The sequence below is a fragment of the Urocitellus parryii genome, chromosome 1, assembly GCF_045843805.1.
Source record: "Urocitellus parryii isolate mUroPar1 chromosome 1, mUroPar1.hap1, whole genome shotgun sequence".
NCBI classification, from domain to species: domain Eukaryota; kingdom Metazoa; phylum Chordata; class Mammalia; order Rodentia; family Sciuridae; genus Urocitellus; species Urocitellus parryii.
The window spans coordinates 144,844,869-144,865,779 of record NC_135531.1 but is presented as its reverse complement, the minus strand read 5'-3'; the positions used below and the strand labels follow the sequence as shown (position 1 = coordinate 144,865,779).

Here is a 20,911-nt window from a genome sequence, read left to right as displayed (position 1 = left end):
TACTAAGGGTGAAGCAACAGAGTCACTTATGTGTACAAAGAACAGCACCTAAAATTGTTCTAAGTGTGAAACCATATCTTGAGTTTCTTAATCACTCATTACTACCTAATAAAGCTGAATAATTCTAAGAAGCCTTTCCCATTGCACAGGTATGTCCTGTGAATTGTCTTGGAAACATATTTGTGTGCCTAGAGATTACTGTGAAGAATCAAAGTTGGATATTCAAAAATATATACTGTTCTTAATGAGCTTCCCAAGCCAGAATCCCTGGAGAATACCAGAGACCAGTTCTGCATTTCAGCTATGTAGGGCCTATCCCAGGTGAGTTGGGGGAGGAGGGTGCCTGTACCCTACCATTACTTTGCCCTTTCCTTCTCCTGAGGAAGACTTCAGTTATTTCCATAGCAACTTTTTAAAAAACATATTTGTTTATTTATTTATGGTGCTGTCGATAGAACCCAGGGCCTTACACATGCTAAGCACATATACTATCACTGAGCTACTCCCCATACTCCAGAGCAACTTATTATACTGGCCTTAGATGATAACATCATTTGAGCAGCAATACAGTGTTAGGACCTATTTTTTCTTTACTTTTGAAAAATTTCTCCAATGAGAAAGAGAAAGCAATAATTAAAAAAAAACTGACTTCTCTAAAAATAATTATCATTCTTTGTATGAAACACCAGAATCACTGTCTAAACAAATAAATGGGCTCATATGGCATATCTGGTTATATCTTACAGTTTAAAACTAATCTTCTTAGAACTGTTATGTGGGAGAAAATAGTAAATCAATCCTTATGTGGCTATATAAAAGTTATACATAAACATGAAAATTGGCATGTTTAAACAAATCTGGTTAGATTTAACTAGGCATTAGAATGAATGGGAACTGATTATATTCCTTTTGATTCCAAATATATACATTATGGGGAAAATAGTACTATGGTTTCTAGATGAGGGACAAGCAGGCAGGCAGATGAATACAGCCACATAGGAGATGCAGGCCTGATGATAAATAGCACAACCATTAATTTGGATAATAAGAGTTTTGGACACATTATTTAGAAGAGAATTTAAACTGGCTGATTCCTAAGATAATTATTGACTTAAGTTTGTGACTTGGAATCTCTTTAAACTTTAGTGCATCTGATCTGGCTCTAGAGTATACTTTAATATGCACTGAAAAAATAAAAACAAGTAAACATAAAACAAAAAAACTTCCACAAACTCCCCTTTGGGGATGTGTCATCTTTAGATGCTCATTTTCCCTTTGGTTTTATCATATAAACACCTTGCAAAGTTCAAGGGAATATTTTTTGATAATTATCAGAAAAAGGTGGGGGCTGGGATGTGGGGGGAGCAGCAAAAAGGGTCACTTTTCTCTTACTGATGATATTCTTCTGAGAACTTTCATTGTCCTTCCAGAGGAAGGAAGGGAATATGGAAAACAGTTCCTGAAGTTTCTCTGCCTTCCAAAGATAATTACAAGACCATAATATGTCACTTAGGAAGATTCCTTGTTCATGTAGCACCTGCCTTGCTCATAAGACATATAGAGTTCTACAGAGCTATGAAATAGAGATCGTAAAAGTTATTCATGGCACTTAAACGTGTTTAGAGGCTGTAAAAGGCCTTCCTAAAATTCTTTGTCATGATGTCCCTGTGAGGTAGGTGTCTGATGGGAGAAACTGAGGCACAGAGGGGTTAAATCTGCTCACCTTTCATTGTGTGGTAAGCCGGTGGTCCAGCTCGCAGAAGAACCAGGTGTTCTACTTCCCTAAACTTCATTCACCCTGCTTCTCAGAAGGCTATCCAAGTGACATGACAAACACAGCAGGGAAAATTCTCCTTTTCATACATTTTAATTGGTTGGTTATTTCTTATTCTCACTTTGAACATAAGTTATCTAAAACAAGTATAAACTAACAAAAAGTCAATATTGCCTAACAGTCTGTGTCAAGATGCAGCCTATTCTGCACTGTTGATTGAAAAAGCACATAATGATTCAAGTAGGAACGTCCACAGATCTTGTGGCTTCCTGTTACCCAAGCCAAGTTGTGAGTAAGGTGTCTCTTTAGACACTACCCACTGTACTTTATAAGACCCTCTTTGGCCTGACACGTGGGGATAAAACTACCACCCTTAATTCATGGTTACATCATTCTGAAAGATTTTCTATACAAGGCCAGTCCCGCCTGGAAAGGGGACTCTCAGCCCCTTTGATGTGTGTGTGTGTGTTACTGAGTTCATGTAGAACTCTTTGAAGCCAGATATGAAGGTCACAGTCTCCTGCCACAAAGCTCACAGGACAGTTCACACTATGTACAGCGGGGTAATACCACAGGGTACATGCACTAGCACCATGCCACAGAAGTCAGAAGAACAAGAAGCCACCACACAAGCATGTGACAGTCCCATCTGGTATGCTGTTTGCAGAGGCTACCTCTGGGTTAGGGGAAGACTGATGAGGTTCTGCATTCTTTCTGTAACAAGGAAGAGACCAAAACAGCATTTACTGCTGCCTGCTTTGAGCACAGTAACCTAACCTATCTAAATTTCACCTCTATGTTAGTTGGCAACTTTTCTAGCCTTATAGATAGTCAAAGATAATAAATTTCACTTCTTGATCAAGAGAAAATTGTGTAGAGCAAAATTCATAGGTCAGTTACAAAATGTGGGTGCAGGCCTCTGGCGCAATTACATTGCTACTCTTAGGTTCAAATTCATGACTTGTCAGGATACAAGCTTTTAAAAATGAGAATTTTTGAGACATTTTTTTCTATAATCTCTGAAGAGTGAATTCTGCTTATATTGTGATGCTGAGTCAAATGGAAGATCTTATATTTGGTTTGAGAATATGAAGTAGACCATGACACCCATCAGAAGCCTTGTACCTAAGCATAGCTTCTATCTTGACAGTAACTCAAGTGCCCACTCTCCTAAAGGCCTATCTTCCCCTTGAGCTCCTCTTCCAGAGGGTCGAGCCTGCTCTGTCCTCTGCAGGTGCAGGACCAGAGGGAAGCATTCCAATTCAGGGTTTCCTTGGGATACTAGGATACAGCAGAGTAGCAATTCATGCACTTTATTTCTAAAAACCAAAGCTCAAGTGGGGCTGAGCTGGTTACTGTGCAAGATGAACCAGCAGGACATTCTCACCTCGAATGAAAATCTGATTTATGTGTCGGGTGAATACCTGCTGATAATCCACCTTGGGCTTTCGTTTTTTTTTACGGGATTGGCCCCTGGAAAGGGTGGTAGCCCTGGAAAAGGTACCTCCCATACTAGACCCTTCTGTCCGTGTAGTCCTCCCTGACAGCTCTGATCTGGACTCCTCTCTTGCAGATGCTTGCAGGGAAGAAGGGACAGATCGGGAACGCTTGCGTGAGCCCCGGTCAGTGTCTTCTCTTCCCCACACTGAAGCCACCTTCCAAGTGGATGTCTGGGAGTATCTGGACAGAGTGGAATCTTCAACTGCAGACTTAGAATCTGCTTCCTTCTTGGAGGAATCTTGAAGTTTCAGCCGATCGAATAGCTATAAGGAATGCAATGACAAACATTAGCTTTCTCTTTAGCCTTCACTATCCCTCTTTTAACACTCAGAAAAAGGCCAGGTTCTTTAATTATGCTCTGTAGACTCCATGCATTGCAATTTTTTAAAAGTTAGTAAGGACTTTTCTGTTTTCAGCCATAATTTGGATAAATCATTAAGTATGTCAAGAGAAAAGGAACCTGTTTATTTCTGTGGTATACAGCTGGAAGACTTTTAAGCCTTATAAAAAACAACTTGTTTTTCTCAAATATGCAGGTTAGAAGCACATATGCATTTGAGATCAGCTGAAAGCATGATGAGAGACTAAAGAAGACCCTGGTACAGGCCATAGAGCTTTTGATCACTGTGCTCTGTGATCTTAATTCCTAAGCAGGCTGGGTACCCAGGAAGTTAGAGGAAACTGCCTACCCTAGTGAGAGTCAACGAAGAATCCCGTTCATACGCTTTGCCTAGAACAGGTTTTCGGTAGGTCTCATCCACATCAGTAAGTGCCTAAAGGAACAGTTCAAGGGGCAGGGGGAGAGGCAGAATTAAAAATATTACTTTTTTTGCTTTCAGTGGAAAGTTTATAATAATATCTACTTGTAACAGAACTAAATTAACACATGACTCTGCTCTTCTTGGACAGAAGAACACAGTAATTACTAACACCCTCTGCTTAGGATTTCTACACTGTTATCACCATGTAAGAAGATGAATTTATCCTATGGATGGTAAGGGCCTTTACAACTACATGGTAGAGGTTCTTAAATTTCAGTGTGTGTGTGTGTGTGTGTGTGTGTGTGTGTGTGTGTATGCAGAAGCCTATTAAAATACAAAAACAAATTCAAATCTATTCTCTTAATGTTTCTGATTCAGTATGTATGGGAAATAGCCCAAGAACCTTTTATTTAAACTAGAAACCCCAGGTGATTCTGATGCAGGATAGCTTTACACTTTGAGGAATACTATTGCTTCTTTACCCGCCTCAGTTTCTGTGTCACATGACAGCAATTAACAGATCACCCAGGGTTATATACAGCCTTACTGGTGAGATCTCATCACTGAGATCAACCTCAAAGGATAACTGTCAGGATCAAGTGAGAGTATATGACAGAAACTCTGAAAAATGTACATCACCCTATGACTATAATCTAATAACTACATTTGTAATATTAAAATTATAAATTATTATTACTACCATAAAAAAGTTTATTTTTAAGTCCTTTCCCCTCAAAGGTAACATTATAATAAAGTATTTTCTCCTATATTTTAGAAAAGAGAAAGCAGAGGATCAGAGTCCTACAGCCACCACATGGTGAAGCTAGGTGGAAGCTAGGATTCAAATTCCATAATAGTTGAAAGCATTGTTTTAGGAGTCAGAAAGACCCAGAATAGAGTCTGGTACTTCCATTTACTAATGTGTGACCTGAAAGCAGCCTTGCAATTTCTCTAGACTCAAATTCTTCATTTGTGAAATGGAACCGTAATAAAGCCTACAATTCATTCATTAAAATAATAAATAAAGGCCTTAGAACAATATCTGAAACGCAGCAAGTACTCAATAAATGTTAGTAACTACTGTTATTATCCAAGGGCATGCACAGATTCGGATAAAGCACAGGGAAAAAGAAAGTTGGAAATGGAAAAGAAACAATGGAAAACCCTGGTGGTTCTTGGTTGACTGCCTCATATTACTGTAACATATCCCTTATCTCCTACAAATGTCCGGTGAGACAGTAAGCTCTATAATGCTGGGGACACACCTTCAGAGGAAACACCATGCAGAGTTTATTAATGTCTGCTTCACCCTAGCCTTAGCCATCTTCCCTAACACTGAGGAGTGAAATTCATTTCTGAAACTTCTGTATCTACTACCACTTCTGCTCAGCCAAAGTGAGAAATCAATAAATATTTTTAAATGAATTAAAAATGTTGATAGAAATCAATTTAAAATCACTAAATAGGTACAATAATTATTCCTTCAGGCTGAGTTTCTCAACCTTGACAGTAATGATATTTTGGACCACGTGGCTGTTGCAAATGGGGTGATTTCTGTATTGCAGGATGTTTAGTAGCATCCATGACCATTAGATGCCAGTAGCACACTCCTACAGATGTAACAGGAAAAAAAAAAATCCCCAGACATTACCGAGTATCTGGAAGGAAGGGAAGAACAAAACATAGGTCCCTGGTTGAGCACCCACTGTCTTAAGGAAAAGGAAGCAATAAAAATAACTTGTTGCTTTTGTCCAAGAGTATATAGAGATTTTAATTCTTCTGAGAAGTTATTTTTTGATTTTGCTTAATAAGGTTTCTCAGATCTTTTAGACATTTTAAAGACTTCATTCTTTAGTAGGTTCTCCAGCCCCCTTAAGAAAAGGTTAATTACCATATTCCAGAACTTGTCAAATGCAACGAGGAAGCCTGTGCAGACACCCCGGAGTCCCTTGAAAGTGCGGATATGAACATTCACCTTCACCCCCTCCCTGATACAACGATGCAATTCACCCAGAGGGCTACCTTCGTGCACTGAAACAAGAAAAAAGAGTCAGTACAGTAAGAACATCTACCTTTGTTAATTCCAGAATTAACAGCCAAGATCACTTGGCCACGTCCAGCAGTACAAGGCAACATGCACAGTGACAACCTCACTTTTGGAACTGGAAAGTTTAATGAGCAACATGGCTAGTACAGCCAACACACTGAAATGAGACCCTATTCCAACAGAATGCAAATAAACCACATGTATGGATGTCATCTAAATGTTCCACTACCTATGTATCTTCGTTCTGTGATGTCACTAATTCTAAGTTATGTCATCATTTAAGAACTTTTGCAGGCAAAAAATGAAATACCACATTAAATGTACAGTTCAGCAGCTACCTCAATTCTGTGCTTTTAGAGAATTCAGCATAAATCTTATGATGCCACACATACAGTTTGAGATTTCCCAAGAACTGAAAACCTTGTTCATAGATCTGAAGGAAATGATCTGTGTAACACATATGCCTTCAAACATATGCCATCCTCTCAAAGAAAATGGTCCTACCAACCTGAGCTACTCCATGCATGAGCTCTGGAGTCACTGGTGTTTCAATGTATAGCCTATTTATACTAAGAGGAAAGGTCTGGTTGTATTCTGGTACTTGGTAGATAAAGGGCTCCTATGAGACTGCTAATAAGCATCAGGTGAAAAGAACAATATGACAATTCAAAGGAACAAGAATGGGACTGTAAATTTCAGCTTTTTACTTTGTGGGTTACTGGGGATGCACCCAGTTCCTTGCACAGCTAGGCAAGTGTTCCACTGCTGAGCTATATCCCCAGTCCAAATTTCATCTTTTATTCATTTGTTTATATTTTTGAGGTACTGGGGATAGAAATCAAGGCTTCACATATGCCAGGAAAACACTCTACCACTGAGCTTCTTCTCCAGCCCTTTTTTCAAGTTTTATTTTGAGACAAATTCTAAGTTGCCATGCTTGCCATGAATTTACTATCTCCTGCCTCAGCTTCTGGAGTAACTGGGATTATAGGCATGCCCCATCATGCCTGGCCAAATTTCAGTTTTTATTTTGAGGGATTATTTTTTCAGAGCATGGAAAAAAGGATGGATTAAAAAATTTTTTCATGTTAATTTATCTCTCACAATATGCTGGCTCTAGTTTATATAACCTATCTCCCTGAACACACACATTCATATACGGGATCTCCTAAATTTGCAAGGCAAAATTCTTTGGATAGTATTTGTTCTTGATACGAAAACAAATAAAAAAAATATACTTCTTTTGCTTCCAGTGGCATATAAGAGTGCAGTCCTACACTGCCACTAATTTAGTTCCTCTTGACTACTTTTCCCTTCATTCACGAGTTGGCATATAAATGACGGCCATGATTAATGAAAGAAAACACTCTTGGAAGAAAATTACTTAACAGATGAGAAGTAGGAGTTTAGTTCAGTATGAAAATTGGCATAAACATAGGCAAAATGGCAGAAATGATGGAAAGGAACAGGAAATCCTTGGTCTAACTTTCATCATCTACCTCTCTTCTAACAATGTTTTGAAGTCCTTTGAGACTCTGATAAGGGTTTGTATGGGCTCTCACATATATCTACACATATCTACATGTGCGTTACAGCTATGCTAAGTCAGGCATTGTAAACAACAATCAGGTCACTACAACTAGTGTATGACCTTTAGTACCTTTTCCTTAAGGGTTAAAGTTTCCTGACACCATAGTAAAGCTAGAAGTTAGAATAACTTCTAGATTATTTCAGGAATAATTCTCTACAATTCAATTTCTTAGAAACTGATCTAATTACGTAAATGGCAAACTTGGTATTTCAGCTCTTACATTGGTAATTCTCTCTTGATAATTTTTTCTTTCAAGATTTAAGAAGGAGTAATTCCAGGGAGCATTCATTCCTCTCCTGTGTGATCAAAAATGCAACACTAGCACCACCTATGAGAGCAGACTGTATAAGAAAAAATGATCTCCCCATTTCAAATCAGAATGCACACTCTCTTTAGAGCCATCTCTGTGACAGACTTCAGCCAGATATGAGAAAGGTTTCTAAAACTTAATACCAAAAAAAAAAAAAAAAAAGCCTTATCCTTGAAGAAGGTTATTCTTCCAAATCCTCTTCCTTGTTGCCACTACTCTTGGTTTACATCATTACAAATTTAGGTCAGTTTTAGTTGATGTTTCCTTCTCCACTTGTGGCCATTACTAAATTCAGATGACAGATTCTCAAAAATTAAGACCTGTCCTTTCTCATTCTACAGCACAGGTCAGTCCAGAGCCTTATCAGATGATTGGTTTACTACAAGTTTCCTGATCTTCTAATTCACATCCACAACAACATCATCTTTATTGCTGCCACCATCATTATTATCCATGACTAGGCCTTATATATGAGCCAAGCCCTCTGGCAAGTTTAATTTTACCTATGTTATTTAATCATCATAAGCATCCTAACTCATAGGTACTCTTATTTCACCCCAATTTATGAATAAGAGCAAGGCTCAGAAACATTTAAGAAATTTGCTTGAGGACACTTATCTAAAAACAGGAAGCCAACTCTCAATATAAGAAAATTATACGTGTTCTGACTTGAGGCTTTTAATTATGACAATTTAAAAGTAACAACTGCAACAATAATACTGACATTTAACATTTATTGAAAACTTCCCTGTGAACTAGGAAACATTACTATTGTAAATGCGTCAACCAATCTAATCTTGACAATGGTAACTATATATTACTGTTTTTATTCTACAGATCAGGAAATGAGGCCTAAGAGTTTCAGTAACTTACCTAAAGTAAAATAGATATTGGAGGAGTCAGTGTGCAAACCTAGGAGGTTTTGACACCTGTTAAAATCTACTTAAAAAGACTGAATTTTGCTACAGGTAAATTACACTAAATAGCCTGATCAAACAAATAAACAACAACAACAACAAAAAAAGCCCATAAAACTTCTCCACCATGCCATTTCTTCAAGACCTAAAGCTTACCTCTTATAGGAACTTTTTTGTCAATAAACCTAATCCTTACCCATGCATCTGTCATTTCCTTGCTTTCTGAAGATCATCAACTCTTTGGGATGTTAACCCATCTATGGCTCACTCAAATGTTTACAGGGCTATGTAAAAATTTTCAATGAGTAGGGCACATTGTCTGAGATCTTGATCCCAAGTGAATATTTAACCATGGGAAAAGGATAAATCTGGTCTTCACATACCAATATAGTAAAGAACACCATAGTAAAGCTAAAATCACTTATAGAAATATTTCTTTCCCTTTACAATCTCTGCAGCAAAGCAATAACTGATAAAATGGAAATAAATGTTACAATCTGGGACTTGGTGTTCATTTCAACAACCTAATAGGAACAACATATACAGACAAAATAAGGTTCTTCAAACTGCTCTCATTTTAGGAACAAGCACACTACCATTTGTGTTACTGCTGGGTAAGCAAGCTAGGGTAAATCCTAGCTTGGGCAGGGATGCTTTGTTCTGGCTCAGTAAACCATCCAACAAAGGCACCCACAACAGCACACAGCTTTTCAGGATGCTTGTTTCTTAATAAACCAATTTCTAGGAATGAGGCAAAATAATCTCTTGCATAGCATACCCCTCCATTCAAAAGTAAGATATTTAATAATGTAACAATTTAATTATCAGGATACAGATGCTTTGAATGGCTAAGTAGGTCATTGTGTTCACAGGGCAGATGTCAGAACTGCTTGCCAGATGACAAAAGATACATCCCTGGACTGTTTTTATTCTACTTATACAACAGCTAACTCACACATTAGTACCTCTGTTGTTTACAGCTGCACTCTAAGGATCTCTTAGGAAGCTCCAAGAAATTCCCCCCTGCCATTTACACCTTCAGAACTTAAAATAACCTGCGCATATGGTCACAGGAGCCAGACACAGTCCTGCACCCAGCCAGGCAGAGTGGCTGTAAAGCAGCTTGAATTTTAGTGGCATTTTGTGCCTGCTGCATTCCAGCACTTGTGATCTAGTAATGTGAACATATGTGTATCAAGACCCTGCAGTCCTTCTCCTACTTTTTGCATCCCGAATGAGCTGTCACTTCCTGTGTAGGAGTTATTATATTATATCCCTGTGCTATCCAAACATACCTCTCCTCACTTCAGCTGATCCCCAAACCCCAATGCCCAGATAGACACTCTCCTTTCCTTAATATTGGCTGTGTGCTCTTCCCCCAACTTCTCCCTTATGGTCCCCCAAATCTCTCATCACCTCTGCAGAGCTTACGATTTCCCCTAAAATCAACTATTTCCAGGCCCCACCATCTCTTTCGGTACCCCATCACTTGTGTAGACCCTTTCTGTGGTTCCTCACTCCCGTTGACACTTCTAGGGACCCGTATTACCTCTGCAGACCCTCCCGGTGGCTCCTAATTACCAGCGCAGCTTTACCACTCCCCTCCTACTGCTCCTGAAGACCCTCCAAGACTCCAGGCGACCCGCCCCACACCCCCAGTTATCCACTTCTCTGGAGCAGCCCCTCCCCGAGGCCGGCGCCCTCGGCGAACCCTCCCAAGACCCTCCCCCAAGGCGCGCAGCCCCGCCCCCGCCCGGCCTGCCCGACTCACGGGGCATTCGCGTGAGCACGTTGCGCGGCGCCTTCCTGCTGCGACCCGGACCCCGCCGGCGTGCCCCGGTGGTCCCGTCCTCTTCCTCCTTGGCCACCATTAGACGGCGGAGGCGCTGGATGCGCTCGGGGTCCGGGGCGGGGGCGTCCTGGCGGCGGCGGGTCCTGCCCGGGGGTCCGGCGGCGGCGGGGCCCCCCGAGCTCGCGGCCGCGCCCCGCGCCCGCCCGCGCCCACCGCCCCTGACCCCGGTCTTGAGGAAGCTCTCGTACTCGGCCAGGTTGTTGAAGCAGGGGGCGTTGGGGTAGGGAATTGGGGGCAGGCGGGGTGCGTACAGGGCCAGCATCGGGTCGAAGCTGTCAGAGCTGACATCCAGCCGCGGGCTAGGCGGGCCCGCGGGGCTCGCGGCGAGAGCCGGCCTCGCCCCCCGCTCCCGCTCCTCCATGTTTGAAAGGCCCGCAAGCCGAGGCCGATGGGAGGAAGGAGCGGGGCCGCCAGAGGGCGGCACTGCGCAGCCGCGGCGCGGGGTCGCATTGCGCCGGCGCGGCCGCCGGGGGGCAGCATCAGTCCGCGCTGGGCCCCTGCCAGGGGGTGTGGCAATAGGCTGCCGCCTGCGGTGGGGTCTCGCACTTCTCCACGCACTTCTGACAGGTTAACGCTGTCAACCCATGCTTAATCTGCTGTAATGCGGTGCTTCCCCAATATCATTATCACTTAGGGTGTTTGTTATTACTCCATATCCCCCGGGGGCGCCACCTAAGATTGGCATTTTAACATCCTCAGGCATTTCCTGAGGATTAAGATACTACATATAGAGTACACAATAAATGCATGTGCAAGCCGACAGTAGTGTACAATGGAACTGTGAAGAGTGGTGCATCCCACTCCACATTCCTTTTTCCTACGATAAAAAAAATTGCATCAAGACTGGACAGAACTAAGTATTAAAGAAAATCACTTTCTTTGATACTAGGGATTGAACCTAGAGGAGCTTACCACTGAGTTACATTTCCAGTCTTTTGTTTGAGACAGTCTTACTAAATTGCCCAGGCTCAATCTTGAGATCTTTCTGCCTTAGCCTCCCCAGCCACTGGGATTATAGCTGTGCTCTCCCCATCTGCCCGTTTACTGCTTATTCTAGCATCTCTTAGTAACTGGAACAAGAATTTTCAGAAATGAACTTGTTATTTTGTAGCCTCAGTGCAGCAGACTTTGATTTTTGATATTAGAATGACAGTCTACACTACCTCACTACACTAGTCTACCTCATGCAGCAGGGCCAAAATGTTTCCAGTCACCTACACAAATTCCTTCCCTAACCAGAATGAATCTTCCAGACTGCTGTCAATTAGTATTAATAACTCTACATTGGTTGTTGTTGTGTACAGTTTAAAATTTGGAAAGGAAACCTAAGAGAATGCTATAGAGAAAAGCACCATAGCAAGATAAAAATTAAAACTTAAGTGTGTGTGTGTGTGTGTGTATATATATATATATATATATAGGAATACATATCACAACAAAGATAGATAGAATGACCATCAAGCAGTAGTTTCTAGGTAATGGCATTACTGGTTTCCTTAAGGCACTGGTATTAAGCCCAGTTTATTACTTTAAACTCTGTAACCTGAAGTGGGTGTGGCAGTGCATGCCTGTAATCCAAGCCACTGTGGAAGGTGAGGCAGGAGGATGGAAGGTTTGAGGCAAGCCTGGGCAATTTAGTGAGACCCTTGTCTCAAATTAAAAAAAAAAAAAAAAGAGCGGGGATATAGCTAAATGGTAAATCACCGTTGAGTTCAATGCCCATTACCAAAATAAATAAAACCTCCAGCCTGAACAAAAACTCAAAAAAGCTGTGGGATTGCTGGCAGTCCAACTAATGAATACTTGTCCCACACATTCTGAAGAAATTGACAGGTTTCATGGTGTCTCATAAGACCTTCAGAAAGTACAAATTTTCCCTGGTGTTTTTTGTCTTGAAAATTTGTACATTATTTAATGCCTACTTATCCATGTTTAACATAAAATGCTACCAAATTACCATTGTTTGCTAATTAAGAGCTACATTCTTAAAATTTTTTTTTTTAAATTTCAAGACAGATCTCACTAAGTTAGTGAGAGAGAGAGAGAGAGAGAGAGAGGGAGAGAGAGAGAGAATTTTAATATTTATTTTTTAGTTCTCGGCGGACACAACATCTTTGTTGGTATGTGGGGCTGAGGATCGAACCCGGGTCGCACGCATGCCAGGTGAGCGTGCTACCACTTGAGCCACATCCCCAGCCCCAAGAGCTACATTCTTATGCCCTCATGTAGCATATTAATATACTGAGGACCTTGTTTGCCCAAATGCCTACATAACAGCAACCGTATACATCAGAGGGCAGACTTTGGAGTTAAAAATCAGGTTGCTAAACCCCTAGTTTTATGAAGGGAATCCTCAAACAGGCTTTTTTTTTTTTTTTTGGTACTATGGATTAAAATCGTTTTACCTCTAAACAACATTCCTAGCCCTTTCTATTGGGAGACAGGGTCTTGAAAAATCAAAAATACATTTCCTTCTTGCTGAGGTTGGTCTCAAAATTTTGAGATCCTCCTATCTTAGCCCCTCAAGTTGCTGGGATTACACCTATGCATGGCTCAAGTAGGCATTTTAAAAACTTTCTTTTTACATCTAGAAGTCCATGAGTATCTGCTGTGACAAAGGTATTTGCATCCTTTGGCTTACCCAAAGATACAAACAAATGTTAGATTCATTTACTGTATTTGTGTAAGAAACAAAAAGGCCAAGGAAGTTGATGTCTTTATTTTTTTTTTTCAGACATTTTAGCAATTACCAAACATGAGATACTTGTTCTTTTCCTGTGGAGTGGGGGGGGGGGGGGGGCAGGAAGGAAAAAAATGGCATCGACAGATGGGGTGTCAATTACTGAAGGATGAGGCCATCCGTCACACTTTCAAAAATACATTTTCTTCTTGGCTGTAAATTCTGCAATGCAAGACCAGCAACTGGGACATGGGCTGTCTCTTAATTAAATCTTAATTGAGCCAAATAATCTTCTTCCTCTAATATACAAAGTAAGGACAAGAGGAATGTAAGCTACTCACCACCCACCACCATGACTTCCCGCCCCCTTCACACTTCAACAGCTCCCAGCATACCATCACCTCTGCAGCTCTCCTAGCTCCACTGGCCCATTAGGAGGTGGAGTTAGTAGGACTCATGTGACAGCTGCCCCAAGGGCTATGTTGACCCCTCTGCTCTTGAATTCAAATGTCATTTTCTGATTACGTAGAGACCACTTTTCAATCTTTTTCAGACAGCCGAACTGGAAGACAGCTTTTAAAACGGAATTATCTAGAGGACATGGAGTAAAAAATGGTTTCCATTTTTACTCATTCTCACATATTTTCTTTTTTCATATCTCACATGTACTTAGAAAAAGGTAAGTGGCTTTAGCATATGCTTCCGGCAAGATGATGATCATCATCATGCTGGCAACTCCATAAAATCAGTCCTTGGAGGGTGTACACAAGGGTATCTAATACCACTACTCATTTATTCAGCCAAAACTGCTGATTTGGAGACTTGCACAAAGCCCTGAGTTTTCCCTGGAATATCTGGAATTCAGAGGCACCAGGCAGGTTTTAGCTCATATTTATCTTCAGGTCTATCAAGATTATCCAAGTACATGGGTACAGAAGTGAGATATTCAAAGTCACTGGGTTCTCTAGTTAAGAATACGTGGGTGAGAGTAAAGTTTGGGCTTCTTTTCTATCATAGGTGAAAAGAGCTGACAGGTTTTTATAAGGCTTAAGCCACAATCTAAAAATGACTCATCTCACAAGGCATTAAATAGTTCTTACTTTATAAAAATAGTACCACGATTTTGGAAAAAAACCCCACAGAAATCATGTTCTAACATTGCAAAAGAGGTGTTCTGCTTAAGAGAACAAGATATACCACCCCCATCAATTCCTTCCTTCCCTGCTCCCTCCCAACTCAAGTCATGTCACTCCTGGTACAGTTCTGGGTGGCAGGAATGCTAGGGCCACCTAAGGCAAGAAGACCTGGGAGCCTTGCATGGTTAAACACAGCAGAATTGAAGAGCAGAGTGTCAGCTGTCTTCATAAAGGATCTCTGGATGTTCCTTCCAGAAAGCATCCCCAATGATATCACAGTGTAAGAGTATTGGCTTCGTTCTGGTCCGGGTTACAGCCATCTTTTTCCCTTCCATTTCTGCTGGCAGCTTAACTTCTTTTGTCGTGACTTCATCCACCTACAGGTAAAAGTCAAAGTAGTGACAATGTTAACACAAAAGAGGGTTTGGAAGAAAAGGGAAAATGTGGGGGAAGTTCACGTTTGTACTTGCTATTCTTATAGTTGCATACTTTATGTGAACCACTTTACCAATCAGAAATACTCAAAAAAGGTTATATTACCATACTTTGAAAAATGATGAGGAACAAAAAAGAGATTTCATGTTCCTTAATAGCAATGATTATAAAATTAAAGGTGAATTTCTCCTCTCTTACCTGCATTAAAAAGTAACCAAGTCTGTGCCAAAGAACAAATGTGTTTTGAAAATACTAATAAAAGAGATGATGTTGCCAGTAGAATGACTAGTTCTTAACTACCCAATAATACTTGAAAACATTCATTTTGGAAAAACTACATAGCAAGGCAGGAAATGAGTTTAGAGAAATAATTATGCTCAAGAGCTGATAAGAGAAAATATTGCTAGAATCAAGTATTTAAGTAAATGTGCATACTCATTTTAGAATATTAAGAATCAAAATTTCTGGAAGTGAAAAAATCCTCATATACAACTTAGTGCTTCATTTTATAGTTTATTTATTTGTCATAGCATGGACAATTTAATGGTATTATCCAGTGTGGGAAAAGCATTTTTTACATGTTCAAGGAATACAACAATCCTTGTACCTTTACTGTACTCTTTTGTTTGATATGAGAAGTGCTTATGACACAGTTAAGTAAGTACACTAAATTTTAAAATCCCATGCTTCTACTTACCTCTATTAAGGGAGATTTCAAACCACAACTGATGACAAAATGAGCATCCAAATACATAATCTACAGCTTGTTCTTTTGGGAAGGATCTAGTTCACCTTAGCAACTGGAGTCATATCAGTATACAGGCAGCAGGGGGGCAAAGCCTGGGATGGCCATGGGCTCTTTCTCCCTAACTGCCACTTTCCTTGAACATAACAGCATTACCTTCTGCCATATCAACACAGTCCCTTTCCTGTACATCAGCGGCTCATTATTGTAGTTGATCTTGAATTCAGAAAACAAGATCTCATTTTTATCTGCTGCAAGAGTTCCCTGAGGAAACAAACAGATAGGAAAAGCTTTGTGTATCTTCGTTCTTTTTTTTTTTCTTTTTTGTGGTGCTGGGGATTAAACCCAGGGCCTTGTGCATGCAAAGCAAGTACTCTCTCAACTGAGCTGTATCCCCAGCCTTCTTTGTTATCTCCTAATGCTTCCTCTCCATACTGTACAAATCAATCAAGAAACAGCCAGTGCTACAAAACAGTTACTAATGAATTTTCATTTTTAAGAGCCATTCGAATCTTCTTTAGATGCCTATATTCATAAAATTCTTTTCTCTAGCAAACACTGGATTCACAACTCAAAAACCTTGAGGGGATAGGAGGAACTAAAAGTAACTGAGTACCTATTTTGTTTATTATTTGATCATCATAACACCTCCACTTTAATGAGAAAACTGAAGCTTAGAAAGATTATACAGCCAGATGTAGTGGCACTTGCGTATAATCACAGCTATTTTGGAGACTAAGGTAGGAGGACTGCAACTTCAAGGTCAGCCTGAGTAACTCAGTGAGACAGACCATGCCTCCAAGGAGAGGCTGGAGCTATAGATCAGTGCTTGCTTAGTGTGTAAGGCCCTGGGTTTAATTCCTAATACTATAAAAAAGGAGAGGGAGGGAGGGAAAGGGGAAAAAAAAAAGGAAGGAAAAAAGGTAGGTAGATTGAGTATATAAATTATTGAAGCTTGAAGGTTGTCTTTATTTTTCTAAGAAAATCAAAACCTAAACTAGGGTCTTTCAAACTGAATATATCTACTAGTATTCCTTCTGCTGCTATAAAAAAAATCTTAATCATTGGTAGTAGTAAAAATGACAGCCATTTACTCAGTAATTAAAATGTACTGGGCATTTTATTAGGAGCAGTTACAATCCATTACCTCATTTCAGAGTCTGTCATCCTACAAGTAGCACTAGTATCTAATAAGAAAAGCCAGTATTTATAAAAGTCTTTAAAATGTTCTTCACACCTTTCTGTATGTTACATGCATCCTGCCACTTCTACCATAATCCTCTGACATAGGAACTATTCTTTTTTACATTTTACATATAAAGAACCAAGGCAGGATACAGTTATACTGAAGCATGATTCAATAATTATTTAGCTACCAAAGCATGGACTCTTACTAAACAGTGGGGTTTTACACTCAAGAAAGGACAGGTGCCCCACAAACCTGGCATTGAGGGAAAAGGCCTACTGGAACTGAGAGAGCACACAGGCCCTGTTGGAAGAGGGCAGGAGGTATGTGGCTGCAGCTGAATACAGAGCCAATACTACCAAGTACATTTTATAGCTGAAGTTCAAGGAGGCGCAAGAAGTACTAGAAATTCATCAGGCTTTACAGAGCAAGAGAGCAGCGGAATTGCTACTATGATGCTTATATCCTTTCAAATGAAGTTGTAAAGGGAACTAAAGAAGCATGAAAGGGAACATTAAAAAATGTTATGGGACACACTACAGGAAACGTTCCCTAGCTAAGCATTACAGTCGTAAGATCTTTATACCTGTAATCTGTCTTTAGCTTGTACTGGTGTTAGTCCAGATTGTTGAATAAGTGCCCAGAAAACTGTATTATAAAGATTATTGATGTGACCTGTGAGAAGAACAAAACAGTAGTTTACATATATAATCTCTATTCAATATTCATACTTTGAGGACTTCTACAGCTATGCCTCTTTCTTCTCTAGAGATCTCAGAGACATTTAATAATTTGCCCAAAGTCCTGCCAGGAAACAAAGAATGGAAGGAGTAGGCATAAACATATTTTTCCCTAACAGCAGCTTTATTTGGTCATTTCAGTTATACTTTATATAAATATGAATACTCATTTGATTTATATAATTCCGATCTCTTTTCCAATTCTGGTAAAATCAAAATCGCCAAATGTGTAAAAAGTTTCATAAATATCACCATAGCCATGTAAGGCCTGCTCACAACTGCATGACTGCAAATATGTAAAACAATGGGTAACCCAGGAGAACAACAGGGAGTGGTATCGACTGGCACACTGCTTTTGTATGTGTTTAAATTTAGCTGCCACTGTACAGGTGTCCATCACTAAGGAGGAATGCAGACCTCGTATTGCTACATATTCCCATTAAAAACAAAAAGCAGACAAGAGTACTTCTATGAAATCTCCCAATTTTTCAAATATTTTTAACTAATTAAAAAATGTTTAAAATACTGCATTCTAACAAAATGCATGTGAGTCAAACCTGTATTAGATTGAGACATTTAATGCATGGAATTGCTGGTTTAATACATCTGTTTATTTGATGTCACTTACAATCTGCTTGCCTCCAGCTGAGGTAGTCCTTTAAAGTCTGGTTGCTAGGATACACGACAACTCTTCCATCAAAGCCTGGGGGATACAGAAGAGGCTGGTCCTCAAAGTAATCTTTCCAATAAAACACATAGCTGGAGGCGAACTGGGAGGCCACATGAGTCATGAACTTACTTGCAAATGTAAGGCACATTGGGTGGAGCAAGAAAAGAGAAAATGTATGATATTAATTCAACACCATGATAGGGCCTGCAGGTGCTACAGAGAGATTACACAAACCTTCCAGCAAGCCAAGAATTAAAATACATTTTGGCCAATTTCAGTTACATATTTTAATATATTATATATATATTATATATTAATATTTTAATATATAATAATATTATATTTTAAGTGTAGCTAATTTATTCCAGTCCTATTATTTACTAATGCCAATTTAAATATGATTTAAATTTACGGTTCAATGTTTTTCTTTTGTATTATCTTTAGTCTTCAGAAGATGGAAAACACTGCTTTAAAAACATACTAATTCATTATGATTTGTTTCCTTTACAGTTTCAAAATACTTTCAAAAACCAAATTTGTCTATTTTATACTCAGATCTTCCTTAATAAAAATTTTAAATATTACTGCAATGCATATAGATACTGACCAGCTAAAGCCAACCTATGAATCACTAATATTACAATTTTATGGTCTCTGTTACTAATCATGTCAGTCATCCTTTGTAGTCTGTAAGCCAAAATAAACAGAAAAATAGATGCTGATAGGAAATATTCTGAAGAAAAGAGGCAGGCCATAAATTACCTGGCTCTTCTTTTAAACCAATTGCTTTTCCTCCTGAACACAAAGCTGTATTCATCACTTTGTCCATATGCAATCACAATGTCCTCCAGTTCTTCCATTACAGTCTGGGCACATTTGTTCATTAGGTGGAGAGCACGGCTGTCATTAGGTTTTGCAAAGTTGTGCTTCTCAGCAAACCTTCACAGGGGAAAGAGGAGTGGGAAAGGCATGGAAAGAAGAGTTTTTTTCATGAACAACACAGACCATGAAGGTAGTTCCAAGAGGAAAATACTGTAACAGGGCTACTAGCTACAATCTTGAACAACAGAGAAAAAAGGGACATAATTGCCACTACACCTCTATTTTCTTTTCTTTGAAATGAAGGTAGACATTAACCTGTTGATTATTAACGAGTTGTCCTGAAGATAAAGGAAAAATAAAAATGTAATATGCCTGGTTCCTATTAAGTACTCAATAAATGTTAGTTATAATGATCATTATTACTGGGGATGGTGGCACACGCCTGTAATCCCAACAACTCCAGTGACAGGCAGGAAGATTGCAAGTGTCAAGGGAGCCTTGGCAACTTAGTGAGACCCTGTCTCAAAATAAAAAATAAGAGGTCTGGAGATGTAGCTCAGTGATAGAGCACCCCTGGGTTCAATCCCAATACCACAGACACACACACAATAATAAGCATCCCTAAAAAAAGCACTTATTAAAAATTAAACTCCCATCTGTGTTAATTTCTTTCTCCTTTTTCTTTGTTTATCGAATTCATTCCACGTGGCCTGTTACTGATAATGAAACACGGTTATACAGTAAACTGTTGCCCATAAGAAAGAAAGCCAACTCCGGCCTCTGAACAGTCAGCTCTCAAATATCTAACAGAATAAATGGGAAATACCGTTAAAAGTTAAATATTGTGCCGAGAAGTGATAGTTTTTCTCCGCCAGGACTTTGCTAACTGGTTTCTGCTTACTTAACCAGGGCGTTCCAGGCCAGCCCCTCACCAGGGAACCACCTTGTTCTTTTTAACTACCCAGACCAGCTCACACACAAGCCGGTCGGCGGCCCGCACGGAGGGAGACGCTCAATGCCGGGCGCTCATTGGCTTCCGCGTTACCGTGGTAACCATGAGCCAGGTATGTCGGATTTCCCGGAAGCGCTGGCACACCACGCGGCCTTCAGCCGGGCTCGCTCACCGATGGAAATTCCTGCCGTCCAGCCGCACTACCACCCAGCACTGAGGGAGGCAAGTGTCGTCAGCCTCGAAGTCCCGTACGTACTCAAACTTGCTTTTTGCCATGGCCACCCCCAATCTCAGACACCGTTTCAAAGTAACTGAAGTAGAGGCCCAGCAATCGTGGACCTTAACAGTGCAGGAGGTCCACATTTCCACTGCGGAAGGGAGAGGTTCAGATAGCTCCGCCCCGGAAGTTCCTTTTCTTTTCGAGGCCGCTCTAGCCCTAGTGGAGGTCATCATCTCTCTCCCCTCTCCTTGTGGTTCCTAATCCATGCGGTGACCAGGAGAGTGTTGCGGTTCTTCCACCCTGCACTGTTCTTTTTTCCTCTTTATTTCCTACAGCATATCACTCTCACGAAATTTTTAAACATAATTTCTAACCAAGTTTGAAAGCGTATTGTATTTTCCTTGCCCTTTTAAAGTAGCATTTATTAATTCTTTGTAGAAAATATGGAATGAATACTTTTTATCCCCTCCCAACCCTTCATCCAAAAACATTGTGGATGGTTCTTTCTAGTTTTTTTTTTTCTTTCTGTGTATATTATGTTTAAACAGAGACACATAAATTTGAAATCCTTCA

The 20,911-nt window shown here is 40.0% G+C and overlaps 2 protein-coding genes across 4 annotated transcripts; both read right to left on the bottom strand.

The window, feature by feature from the left end:
• Positions 1-1,484: 1,484 nt before the first annotated feature.
• Lsm11 (LSM11, U7 small nuclear RNA associated) lies at positions 1,485-11,113 on the bottom strand. The gene is made up of 4 exons (XM_026388312.2): positions 10,672-11,113; positions 5,927-6,066; positions 3,964-4,047; positions 1,485-3,537 (listed from the first exon to the last, which is right to left on the bottom strand). Exons 1-4 carry the CDS (start codon positions 11,111-11,113, stop codon positions 3,127-3,129), a joined length of 1,077 nt encoding a protein of 358 aa, XP_026244097.1. The 3' UTR covers positions 1,485-3,126.
• A 2,411-nt stretch (positions 11,114-13,524) lies between these two features.
• Thg1l (tRNA-histidine guanylyltransferase 1 like) lies at positions 13,525-20,481 on the bottom strand. 3 transcript variants are annotated; one of them, XM_026388288.2, is made up of 6 exons: positions 20,291-20,481; positions 19,107-19,283; positions 18,303-18,472; positions 17,521-17,609; positions 15,905-16,012; positions 13,525-14,945 (listed from the first exon to the last, which is right to left on the bottom strand). In XM_026388288.2, exons 1-6 carry the CDS (start codon positions 20,479-20,481, stop codon positions 14,784-14,786), a joined length of 897 nt encoding a protein of 298 aa, XP_026244073.2. In that variant the 3' UTR covers positions 13,525-14,783. The 3 variants fall into 3 exon arrangements, with proteins under 3 accessions (XP_026244073.2, XP_077653713.1, XP_026244074.1); XM_077797587.1 differs by lacking the exon at positions 15,905-16,012; XM_026388289.2 differs by lacking the exon at positions 20,291-20,481 and having other exon boundaries at positions 18,303-18,377; positions 19,107-19,253.
• Positions 20,482-20,911: the final 430 nt, after the last annotated feature.